At 31.8% G+C, this 12,935-nt stretch overlaps 2 protein-coding genes and 1 long non-coding RNA gene across 3 annotated transcripts; 1 reads left to right on the forward strand and 2 right to left on the reverse strand.

Annotated features, from left to right (window-relative positions):
- Nucleotides 1–2,414, reverse strand: LOC106105908. The gene is made up of 6 exons (XM_013286367.1): nucleotides 2,252–2,414; nucleotides 1,608–1,761; nucleotides 1,412–1,526; nucleotides 1,041–1,175; nucleotides 617–830; nucleotides 1–155 (listed from the first exon to the last, which is right to left on the reverse strand). The coding sequence occupies exons 1-6, from the start codon at nucleotides 2,412–2,414 to the stop codon at nucleotides 1–3; spliced, it is 936 nt and encodes a 311-aa protein (XP_013141821.1).
- Nucleotides 2,415–3,939: 1,525 nt separating this feature from the next.
- LOC106106983 (alpha-tocopherol transfer protein-like) lies at nucleotides 3,940–12,253 on the reverse strand. Its single transcript, XM_013287650.1, has 7 exons — nucleotides 12,209–12,253; nucleotides 8,035–8,204; nucleotides 6,940–7,093; nucleotides 6,222–6,342; nucleotides 5,557–5,688; nucleotides 5,094–5,307; nucleotides 3,940–4,347 (listed from the first exon to the last, which is right to left on the reverse strand). The coding sequence occupies exons 2-7, from the start codon at nucleotides 8,201–8,203 to the stop codon at nucleotides 4,193–4,195; spliced, it is 945 nt and encodes a 314-aa protein (XP_013143104.1). The 5' UTR covers nucleotide 8,204; nucleotides 12,209–12,253; the 3' UTR covers nucleotides 3,940–4,192.
- LOC106106993 lies at nucleotides 10,540–12,194 on the forward strand. Its single transcript, XR_001225832.1, has 2 exons — nucleotides 10,540–10,708; nucleotides 11,627–12,194. It is a non-coding gene; the product is annotated as an uncharacterized LOC106106993 (long non-coding RNA).
- Nucleotides 12,254–12,935: the final 682 nt, after the last annotated feature.

The following is a 12,935-nucleotide window of genomic DNA, read 5'->3' on the forward strand; positions in this document are numbered from 1 at the left end:
TTAATCTACAAGAAAGGTTCTGAACGTTCCTGCCATGCCCATATATTCGTCATTAAATTTGTCTGTTTGTCTGTACATTTCATTCGTAGTAGCTGCTTTTATGGCTTCGAAGTATTTTTGAAACTCTTCTGAGCTTAGTTCATTTACCCAATTATCTGAAAAAAGTATCACATTAGGTTATTTGGTCATCAACAATCACAACAATTGTGCTATAGTTTAGTTAAAGGTGTCCGTCCGCTCTTAAGAATACAACTAACTGATTATAATGGTTTATTTTGTTAAAGTACACCTTGGCCTCCGTTAAGGGTAACCAGTCCAGTCCATTCTTTCGCTTGACCCACTCTAAGACTCGATCTTAGACTGAGCAAGGTCGAGGAAGGCTCCCGCAGATTCCTTTTCACCTCATCCTTGGAGTGGGTGCATAACCTTAACACAATAATTGTGCGATTGTCGATTGTTTTGCAGCCAATTCAACTGTTTAGTTGCACAACTAAAAATTGAGTATTGTGGCCACTTTCATATAAGCTTATAGGAATCAAAGCGAGACTAAAGAGTTGTGCGATAGTTTCAGGTGTGCGCACGCTCTTAGAATAAGAATCTGTTTCCAGAATCGTACCATGTAATTCGAATATTGATTTCTCATCCCCTCCAAATTCCGTTGGTAGAACATCTTTTTGTACGAATTTGTGCAAAGATTCCATGTCCTTGTGTACTTGTATGCGCTGTCCAATCTTCGCGCTAACACATTGCTTTAAGATCGTCACTAAAGTGTCAATTGCTTTTGAAGTATGGATGATATGCATGCTTTTGATTTTCATTCCGTAGCCTTCCTAAAATCAATATTGTTAACTCTGAATTCCACTGACTTTTGTAGCAAAAAAAACAACTGATTTTAATAGTCATATTTTTGGATTTGAAATATGAATGAAATACATTTTTTTAATTTAATTGTTGGTCATACTGGACACTATCGAATTAAGAGTCTCTGCCGCAATCAGAGTTGATTAAGCTATTGTATTTTTAATTTATGTATTACTTACTGTTAATAATGTAATAAAATGTCGTAATTCAGTGATGTCGATTTTCTTTATCATTTCAATTAAATTTGTCTCCCTATAATCTAAAATGGCTATTAAACCTTTGCAATAATCGTGCGCTGATATATATTCGATCATCTGAAATACAAAAAAACACAATATTTACTTTTTTATTGTTACTACGAAATATTTTGATTTTATATGTTTTTTGAAAAAACATGTTTCTTGAACTATCGAGTATTTTCTTCCTATCGTTACTTAGAAATTAATGATTAACAACTGTTTGTTTTTCAATTAGTACATATTTAAAGTTCTAAAAGTGATCAAGATAAATAGATAAAATAACTCGACATTATTATTATAAAAACACTTACAGCAAGAGAAAAACGGAAGTAATTTGTAAAACCATTATCAAAGCGTTTGGCAAAGCATTTAAGTGCATAACATCTGTAGTGGTCATCGGTGAGTTTTGGTAAAATTGCATCAACACTGAAATATTTTAGGTAAAAATAAAGAAACATTAATACAAAGTTTTCTGTCATTGATAAAATAGATATATTTAACACTTACATTGTATCTGATTCTTTATAATCATTTTTAAAGTTAATATTTTCATAAAACGTTGGCATTAAAGTCTTCAACGTGCAATTTCTATCCAACTTTACTTTCGCACGTTCCACGGATCCCTTTGAGAAAATTATCCTTCTCTCTAAATGCTCCCTTGCTACAAGAAAGTCGTTTAATAAAATCAAGTTTTATTAAATTACTGTTACTTAAATTAAATATTATAAGTTAACTAATCAAAATATAATATACTAGCTGTTGTTCGCGATTTCGTCCGCATGGATCTTTAAAAAATGGTAAAAACATAGCCTATGTTACTCACTGATAACGTAGCTTTTTAATGGTGTAAGAATTTTCGAAATCGGTCCAATAGTTTTTGAGTTATTTCAATACATAAAAATCCAAAAATAAAAAATATCTTTATAATATTAGTATAGATAACCGCGCGCACACCTGAAAGTAAACTATCGAACAACTGTTTAGTCTCGCTTTGATTTCTATCAGCTTATGTGGATATCTGCACACTACTCTGTTTTTAGTTGTGCAACTAAACAGTTAATTTAGCTGCAAAACAATCGACAATCGCAAAACAGTTTTGCAATACAGTTTTTTTGGCATATAAATTTATAAAATTTGAATATATTTCTTACCGAATTCCTTTTTTACAAAATGATCTTGCTTTTTCAACCATTCCACTAATATATCTACAGCTTCATCCATTCTTCCAGGTTTTTCTAAATCGTAATCCTTGCGGACACTTACGAGTGTATCGTCTTTAAAATTTAGTAATGTATTTTCAGGTATCGAATTCATTTTAATTGATCCTTTGTAAAACCACAGTCCAAAGCGCTTCAAAGTTAAAACTAAGTGGAGGTTGCAATAATCTTGGTTAAATACTTTGCTTTAATGGCGTTGTTTTGGTTTAATTCTAATCCTCTCATTAGTGTAGATGTTTCAAAAACATTTTTTTATTAATAATTCGTTTCGCGGTAATATTGATTACTGTTAGATAAAATTAATTATAGACAATGTTCTTATTCAAAGGTTATTCAAACAATTTAAACAACATGCTTATCTTATAGATGTTTACGTGATTATATTATTTTATACGTAATTTTTTTTTTAATATAGATAAAATACGCCATTTGCATTTATTCCGATTTGTTTCATCTTTAGAAATATCAAATTTTACTTTCGTTTCCAGTAGACCCATTTAAAAATTTGAATCCATCCAAATTTATTTATTCTTTGTTTTTGGTATAATCTTATTAATTCCGATTACGTTTGAGCGCATACTAAATCTGTTAAATGAGCCTTGTGGTGTCCTAATCTTCAAATGAATCGTAATAAAAAACATAATAAAAAAAATAATTACATCAAATGACTTCTGGGATACAACGTAATCAATGTTTTTTTAGTAAAGAAATATTATCAGATTTAATTGATCATAAATTCGAAAATTTAGATGGATGGATGTTTGTTAGAGTTTGCAGCCTAAACAGCTGCGCGCTTATCGATGAAATTTGGTACAGATGTAGAAGATAGTCTGGAAATACACATAGGCTACTCACTTTTGTTTTTTTTTTAAATCCACTCGGACGGAGCCGCGGGAGAAAGCTAGTTTACTAATATTTCTTTTACAATTCCAACTAAGCTGTAGGCTTGTGGTAGAAAGGTTTACGATAATAGCAGAATAACAGGTTTCGCACTCTCGACCATGTAATCCATAACTAGCCATTGGGCTATTGGCGCTTAACTTTTGTTAAGAAGTTTATAAAAATACTAGCCGTTTCCCGCGACTTTGTCCGCGTGCAGTTTCAAAGTTCAGAACATACGTTCGCCGATTTTTTCAGCCTTACCGAATACATTTTCTTCTTTCCCTTTATAACTTTAGTTTAGATGTGGATTTTTATGATTGACAAAAATGTTTTGCAGTGGAAATCTACGTTAATTCAGGTCAATCTCTGTCGGTGCAGAGCATGTCAGACGCATCTAATGCATCAAGTTAATTATTCAGCAAGCAACCGGTTGCTTTGTCCATTGCCTATTCACACGGTCTATTTGAAGAAATAAAATATTAAAAAAGAATTGTATGGCAATTGTTTTTATTTTCGGAAAGTTAAAAACACTCGTTTGCTTCGCTGTTCTATTGTTGAATTAGGTTGGTTGTTTGAAATGAAACGAATGTTTTTGTTATTTTTAATTAATGTTTAAACATTTTTTTTTCCGTAGCCTTAAAAATATCATATCAATATATTAACTTATAGATTAGGATCCCGCAGTTGTCAGGTTTACGTCACTTCACCAAGGCAGAGATTTGTCAACGATTGCTTACAAAGTGAAAATATTAACCCTACTTACGTCACGGGATCCCGGAGTATGATTATAACCAAGAATACAATTGTTAAAAATATAAAAACAAACAAAATAACATTCCAATGTAATATTAAATAGTCTTATAAACTTTTTATCAACATTTTTATCTAAATGAAATTTTTACAGGTATGTGAATGTTTTGGAAATAGAAGCCCACAGTATTATCAAGATGAACAGAAGCCCACTGGTTGATATATGTATGTAGCTTCTTGTGTTTAATCCACTGTTAATTTTCTGAACGATCCTGGCATACCCATGTATTCCTCGTTGAACTTAGAACTGGTCCGTTTCGTTTCGTCGCTCACCAATTTATCCATATCCGTTATTATTCTTCTCGCTTCTTTGGTTTTGAGTTCTTCTCTCCATTGCGCTAAAAATTAAACCATTTATTACAATGTAAAATAACGAGAAAAAAAAACTTAAAACTGTTTATTATGATCATACTTTTTCATTTGTTTAAAAAGTGCTAGAAAGAAGTAAATGTAAGTATTTATAAAGACGTTTCGGCAATAGAACTTAATGGTTCACAATCAATATTTTTCTATAATTATTATCTATAATACGATTATTATGTATTATTATTATACATGTATATTTACTATGTATTACTTGTTCTGACCTCCTTGTACTAATATTATGTCCATCAAAGTTCGAACTCGTATTATTTACGTTCCAAAGCAAATATAATTCCACTCAAGTGTCTAGTGAAGGCACCGGTCTGAGTGGAACGATATATCAATATCATTTCACGAAAATAATTCTTTTTACTTCCTTTACCATACTAATAAAAAACCAATATATTGTAGATATATTTTCAAATAAAGTAAAAGAAATGATCCACTGTTAAAAGTAAAACTTATGAACCTTTGTTCCTGGATTTATGAATTACATGCGAACCAAATCACAGATCTTTAGTTGTTTGTAAGAATCATTCATCATTCATGTGAGATCAGCACAGTAGCTTTCCATCTTCCAAATCGATCTATCATTCACCATTTTAAATTCGCAGTCGAATCACGTCATTCACCTAATTCATTCACGTCTTTTGAGGTCTTAATCTACCGACACACTTCAAAGTTGTCAATTTTTAAGACCTAATAAAGAATTGACACTTACAAGCCATTTTTGCAACATATTGTTCATCACCGCCATAATCCATAGGCAGGATCTCTTTAGGCAAATGTTTTCTTAGATCTTCATATGAATTGTGTACGTGGATCCGGCTAGCTACTTTTTCCCTCAGCGCTTGTTTCAGTATGAATAGAAATTTATCTACATAAGGTGGAGCATTTACGATATGTATACCTTTAATTTTTGTACCAAGACCCTCCTGTAATTAATTAGAAGTTAGTAATTATAGTCAATGATTTATTTTCATACTAGCTTTCTTCCGTGCGGAACTTAAAAAAGTCATTGAGATCCTTTCAGCTGTTGAAGCTATAAATTCTAACATGCATCTGTCCCTCCAAATTTTCGCATATTGTAATTTCAAAGAATTGACGAAACAATCAATACAAGTAAAATGAATGAAATTCTTCTAAAGTACTAATACTTAAGTAATCGAAATACTCGTACTTACACTGCAAAGTATTTCACCTTTCTTTAAAACTACAGGATTAATTTTACTTAGAAGGCTCAGATTGACATTGGCCAAATCCACTATGTATCTTTCAGATAAACAGTAGTCGTAATGCAATCTGTATTCACCAATCTGAAACATAAAAGTACTGATTAAAATGATATCAAAATTCATTATTTTTAGCATTGTTAACAGTGGTAGAGCCTGCTTTAACATCTTTACATGAATGGGATGGCTCGCCTGGTTTTATATCACAACCACACAGAAGACATGCGTGAAATGAAAGCAATTCCGCGTCTCGTTTTGATCGTTGTAGTGCCGGGTGCTTAATTATAGTCTCTTTTCATTCCACTCTTCTCTTAAGAGGATAGGATGGTGAGAAAAAGTGGATTTGACGGTGGAGGAGACGCATAGGGAGGAGAAATACCCTCTTTATGTGTGTCTCCCTTCTTTCGACTAAGAGTAGGCAATGCATCTGCTGTTGCAGATGCCTATGGGAAGCGGTCGCTTTACCATTTCAAAACTGAAGGATGACTACGCTATTTTACTGTTTCTTAGCTTGAAATACTAAGAAAATCATTCACTGATGAATATGATTTTATTCTTAGCTCTTTGACAAATGGCGACCAGGTAGATAGTTGTTCTCTTATATATAAAAGACTTACCATGAAACAATAACGTAAGTAACTTAGCAAATTGAAGTTATCCAATTTGCCAGGAAAAAATTGCGTCACCATAATCCTAGACTGATCAACTGAATATAATCTTGATAATGGTGCATATGATCTGAAAAAAAGATATTTTAACTTCAATGTTATTAAACTATTCATCCATCCGAATATTATAAAGAGGAAAACTTCGTTTGTTTGATTGTAATGAATAGGCTCAAAAACGACTGGGCGCATTTTCAAAATTCTTTCACCGTTAGAAAGGTCATTTATCTTTGAGTAGTATTGGCTATATTATTACATTTCTTTATTGTTATTTTTAAATTTCACGCGGACGGCGTCGCGGGCAAAAGCCAGTGTTAAATAAGAGCACAGAGTCATCTTTTAACAGTAGCAATGAAAGTAATAGAAATGTAGAAGTAAATTTCTGTACCCCGGGTACCACACCGTTAATTAATAATAACTGTTTTTATCTACATTCTTATAAATAACTATCTGTTGCTTGCGAATTCGTCCGCGTTAAATTTAAAAATAACGAAAAGGTATAGTCTGTATTAATCACAGAAAAATTACCTTTCTAACGGTGAAAGAATTTTTAAAATACGCCCAGTAGTTATTTCAATTCATACAGAAATACAAAAGGTACCTCTTTATAACATAAGTTTAGACTATAAAATCAGTCATTATTTTGCAATATTCGTAATAATTTACTTACACGCTTTGTAATAGTTCGTCGAATTCTTCTATAGTTCTGTTTAACACAAGTTCGGGCATCATTCCTCGAGAGGTTAGTATCTTATCGAGTCTAATTTTTGTGGCTTCTACTGATCCACGCGCTAATAAAAATAATCTCTCCAGCATGTTACGATCTGAAACGAAAATAATTTCGTGAATACGAAGTCTTTTGTATTGTCTTTTTACAAATTTGGGCTGTCCAGTTATCAAATTGGGACTTTCTGTTGTCAACTTGATGTAACGATGTAAGTCTGTCAACCACTGGATCTTTGTCTATAAATTGTAAAATCAGTTTTCTCTTTTTTACGCACTCTCTTTCTATTGTTTCTAATATAAATAAGCTTGCTATAATAATATGACATATAATTTCACATAAATATATATGTAATGCAATGTATTATAATGCTATTTAATGATAACATAATGGCATTTTAATAAGAGTTAATAATCACGGTTAACAGGAAAATGTCTTGTTAAATGTATATCTTGTTATAGATAAATGTATATATTTGCAAACATATTGATATATAGAGTCATTTAATTATACAATTATTAGTATTAAATATAAGACATTAAGGCGAAAATTTGATATTTAAAATGGCAATTTGAGTTATTGCTAATAGGATTTTGTGTTTTATTGACAGTCCAATTTTGATGGTTATAAGTAGGCTTTGATCGTTTGGTCTTCCTCTTCTTTTGGATGGCTACAAAGGCAGAGGAAGACCGAAGAAAGTATGGATGGATTGTGTGAAAGAGGATATGCTTAAGAAAGGAGTGGATTCAGATATGACGGCTGATAGAAACAAAAATGAGTCTTTCACTGAAGATGACTAATGACAAACAGTAGAAAAAATTAGAAAGGAAATAGACGTTTTTGTCGGCTGACGTTTAAAAATGGTTCTTTGTTTAATAAAACAATGGATGATAAAATTGGCAAACACTGATAGTTGTTTTAAACTTAGATTTTTGATAAGAAAATAGTTATAATTTTTACGTGAGAAGGTAAAGATAATTTAGGGCTGCGAGAAAATTGTGAACATATTTCACTTGTTTTGGACGGTGACTAAAAACTCACCTAAATTCTTATAAGCTTCGACAAGATGATCTTGTTTCTTACACCATTCATCGATAGCATCTAAGCTCTCTTTTATTCGTTCTGGTTTTTCAACTCCGCACAATGACCGCGATATCTTCACATCTTCTTCAGTTACTACGATCAAAGGATGACCTGTTATAGATTTCATTCTGAAAAATAAAATTTCTTTTTTTTAAAGAAGTAAGCGCCTGTCATAAAGGAATAGTTAAATTTCAATGTGTAATATTTGCACAAATTTAAAATGTAATGTAGAATTCTACTGTATGTTTTTATAAACAAATGAAAATAAATAAATAAATATTTTTTTTATTTTCATTTGTTTTACATGTGCTTTAAATGTTTTACAATAGATGTAAAATCTTTCCATTCTGTATTTAATCATACAGGTATGAGATAAAAGCATTTGAACAGTACTGTACTCAAGTCTTGTTAAATGTATGTTATTCTTCACACTGTCACCATACATTTAATATGTGTGAAATTGCTTGTATTGTAATGTTTAGACAGGCGGTTACAACGCAACAAAGTAAAACGTATTGTCAAGGTATTGAGCGAAGCCCAAGCCCAATAACCGATCTCTACATTTCATGCGATATATTCATAATTTTCGCCTGATTAATAATGTATAGAATTATTGTACTGAAACACGATAACTATTTTGTAAAGATATTAATAATTATTAAAAGTATAGTAATATTTGTAGTAACAATTTCCATATATAATTGAAACTAATAAATCGAATACTAGATCCGGTTGTCTGTTGTCCGTATCCCAAAGAGATTAAAAATAAATATAGAGGAGCCATAGTTGTCACTTTACTTGGAACTTGGAATTCACTATAGCGGTAAAAATATTTGCACATTATGCCTCGTCTATACATTTTTTGACCGACTTCCCAAAAGAAGGAGGTATTCAATTTGACGATATGTTTTTTTTTTTTATGTGTGTTACGGCATAACTCCGCCGCTAGTGGACCGATTTGGATAATTCTTTTTTTATCCGAAAGGTAATGCTTGCAGGTGGGTCCCATTTTTTTGTTTAATTTTTGGAGTCTAAGACTACGACGTAGTTAAATAGTTTTTAATGTCTGCCGTATCCCTAATATTATTTAAACGATCGTAAGATTATAAATAATGACCGTGTTAGTGCAATAAACCGACAAAGTTTTATTGCATACAGATGAACGGTACTTGGAACGTATAAAATATGACTAAATGGTCATTTCACTATATTATTATGCATAAGTTTCCATGACACAAATAACATCGTCTGAACAAGTTATATTGAGAGAATAAATATTAAACCTTTTAAACATATATTCAACTTATCTTAAGGACCCGGATATATAAATAATAAGTAGTATCTGTTGCCTGCGACTTTGTCTACGCAATGTTAAAATAAAAAAGTAGCTTATAATACTTCCGTCTATATTAGCTACCTTTTAGTGAAAGTACGGTCGAAATCGGTACAGATTAACCGGAACAAACGCGGTTTGCTGACAGACAGACAGACAAAACATTTTTAAATGCGACGTTCGTTATCAGCAACGCAAATACATCATCTTCCCGAAATATGGATTTTTCTTTTCGAACAGACACTTCTATTGTATTATATGTATAGATTTTTCAAATGTATTGCGTTTTCTTAACAATAGATGGCGTTCTTTATACCTAACTTACGTACGTTGTTACTACGATGGTAATTTTGGTTTGTTTTTATTACCAATACTCGGAAAAACCATTGTTTACTACAATCACATAAATTGCTCCTATGTAAATACACTATGTTTGAAAAGGAATTTTTTCAAAACAAAACATTTAACATGAATACGATTTTTTTTATAATATAAGGTGGCAAACGAGCAAGCGGCCACCTGATTCCACCGAAATGGAAAACGACCGCTGCCCATAAACATCCGCAAATGCAGATGCGTTGCTTTCCCTCAATTGACGGAGGAGGAGACGCACATTAAGAGGAGATTTCCCCTTCATATGCGTCTCCTCCTCCGTCAAATCAACTTTTCCTTTCCATCCTTTCCTCTTAAGAAAAAAGTGGAAAGGAAAACAGACTAAAATCATGCTTTTGACACCACACTCATCAGACGAACGCGGAACTGCTTCCACTTCACGCCTGTCTTCTGTGTGGTCGTGGTATTACACCGGGCGAGCCGACCTATTCGTGCGAAGATGTTAAAGCGGGCTCTACCACGATTAATTAGGATGAACATATGAATTAAACACACGATTGGCAATCAAAACAGTTCGAGTTCTAAGGTTAGTATCGAAATTACAAATAAATTAGAATACACCAAGTTAATTTAAAAAAGGAACATCAAATAAAGTGTAAAACTTAAAATTGCGACTTACGATAGTCTACGTAGGTGCCATTGTTTAAGAGTATTATCGTGTTTTGTAAAAACATTTAAACTTATCAAACTAAACTCTTCATTTGACCTCATTGTAACGAATGTCGGATAAACAAAATCGTCAATAAAACTGCTGGCGAAGATTGAAATGTCAAAGTAAAGTAATCAACGAGCTATTTATTTAAACAAAATTTATGTTAAGTACGGACGTATTTTAATAATACATAAATGTGAATATATGCAAGAAATGGTTGTGAAAAATTATAAATTGTTTACCGAATGTTACAGGTTAGTCTATTTAATTTTAAAAATCGACATGGAACAATATTTTTAATCAATAAAATTAAAAACAAGAGTTTTTATTTTATTTTTCTGTAGATTCATATTCAACTTTGTTTTTTTTATCTCTTTTATATTTTGTCAATACTCTAGGGGGCTAGTAGGTAGTGTGTCCCTTCCTCCTGATCACATTGTGCTCTAACATTAAATGCATTTTATTAAATCTTTTATCATACTATAAATATACAACCGCAAGTAAAAAAGCATTATTTATCACGTGTTTTTCCATCTTTTGTGATTACTTAAAACATCTTTGATTTTAACAGCACGGCACTTGTTAATAGCGTAAACAAACTTTATTGTAACCGTAGATTTCCTTTGTGGAAACGCTTGAACAAAGGCATGCGGCTATCTCCTTCATTTTCTATAAACAAAATAGAGACAACAACATCTTTTTAAATATCCGTTACTTTAATAGAACTTTACTGTACGGATTTGTTAATGTGAGGAGTAAATCTACTGAAAACTTTACTATCCAGTCAGCTACATATTTGAAATTACGTTTCTCAACATACGTTTCCACTGTGACAACACCATTTTTATAACAGTTCATTTAAAGCAAACCAGAGGGGTGATAAAATGTACAGTCAGGGCTCTTCGCGGTGTGCCACTTACAAAAAATTGCCTTCTTCCTTGTAAGAGAAGCTCTGCCTCTTTTTACAAATAACCAATTAGGCAGTTGCGCCTGGGACAATAATAAAAAAAGAATAGTGCATCACCGATTTTTTTCATACAGACATTAAAAGTTTGCGTCCTATTGTTCTACGACGTCTCAATATGTACCTTTTGAATCGGCTCATCGCTAAATTCCTTGATAGTATTCGGCAGCGAATCCAAGATAATAAAATTGCGCGTTTTATTTTTCAGATGAACGTTATTTAGTTAAATCAACTAAAAAATCGGAGAGAATGAAGTTTCAAGTAATTATAGCTATACTTATCTATATGTTAATTACAACTAATTCTGAAGATATATCAAAGAACGAAAATAATCTAGAAGCGACGGACAATCAAGGCAAGATTGGTAATAATACCGATGGCTATAAAACAACTGACAGCTCCAGAAAATCAAAATCGTTTATAAAATCGCATTCAATTTGCCCAATGGATTACAAGCTTGTTGGACGTATTTGCATTCCAAAATAGTAGGTTCCAACTACGTAGGTTAAAGTGTACTTGTCTTTTTATATTGTTGAAATGTCGATACAAATATGATTAATGTTTTGTTTAATAAATATATTTATTTGTTCTTTAAATTTATTATTATTACTCTGTATTTGGTTGTGTATTGTATATTTATTTAAGAAAAGGATTATGTCGTTTTCTGAACAAAAACGTGAAAAACTATACCACAATTCTGTCTTAAAATTGTAACAATTCCAATTGTGATTTGTTTGTCAGATTTTTTTGTTGATTGAAAAATATTTAAAATGAAACTTGTTTCACTTACTTGCCTTGCCAGTGTCCAGTCGACCGTCAGCTAAGCTCGCAGTTTATTTAATGTCCTTTGAGGTGAGAAATACACACACTTCGTTACATGCGCAAAGATTATTGTTCTTTGAAGGTTTTTTTATACTTGAAATATTTTACTTTTTCCGAAATGTTATGATAATATATTTAAATATTCATTTAGTAAAGTCCAAGGCAAATTTTTTTTATCCGACCATGGGTAAAGTAAAATATTTTTTGGGAACATGCAGTTGTACTTTTTGATTTAGTATAAAGTTATTCATATCAAGCATTACTTCTTCCCGCGACTTCGTCCGCGTACATTTAAAAACTTCTAGAAATAAATATAGCTTATGATACTTAGCTTTCTAAAGACCAACGTCCATTACTTTTTTGACCGACTTCCCAAAAGAAGGAGGTACTCAATTCGTCTGTATGTTTTTTTTTTTATTTTTTTTTATGTGTGTTACGGTATAACTCCGCCGCTAGTGGACCGATTTTGATAATTCATTTTTTATCCGAAAGGTAATGCTTGCAGGTGGGTCCCATTTTTTTGTTTAATTTTTGGAGTCTAAGACTACGACGTAGTTAAATAGTTCAGCTCAAAATGGCGCGACGAAATTTCGGGTCATTTTTGCTTTCTTTGCTTACGTAGCCTGAACTATAAGACTTACATAAAAATGATGTATGGAAGAATTGTAGCCCATTAAATTTGCTAAATAAAAGTC

Source organism: Papilio polytes, unplaced genomic scaffold (assembly GCF_000836215.1).
Source record: "Papilio polytes unplaced genomic scaffold, Ppol_1.0 DF824269.1, whole genome shotgun sequence".
Lineage (NCBI taxonomy): Eukaryota > Metazoa > Arthropoda > Insecta > Lepidoptera > Papilionidae > Papilio > Papilio polytes.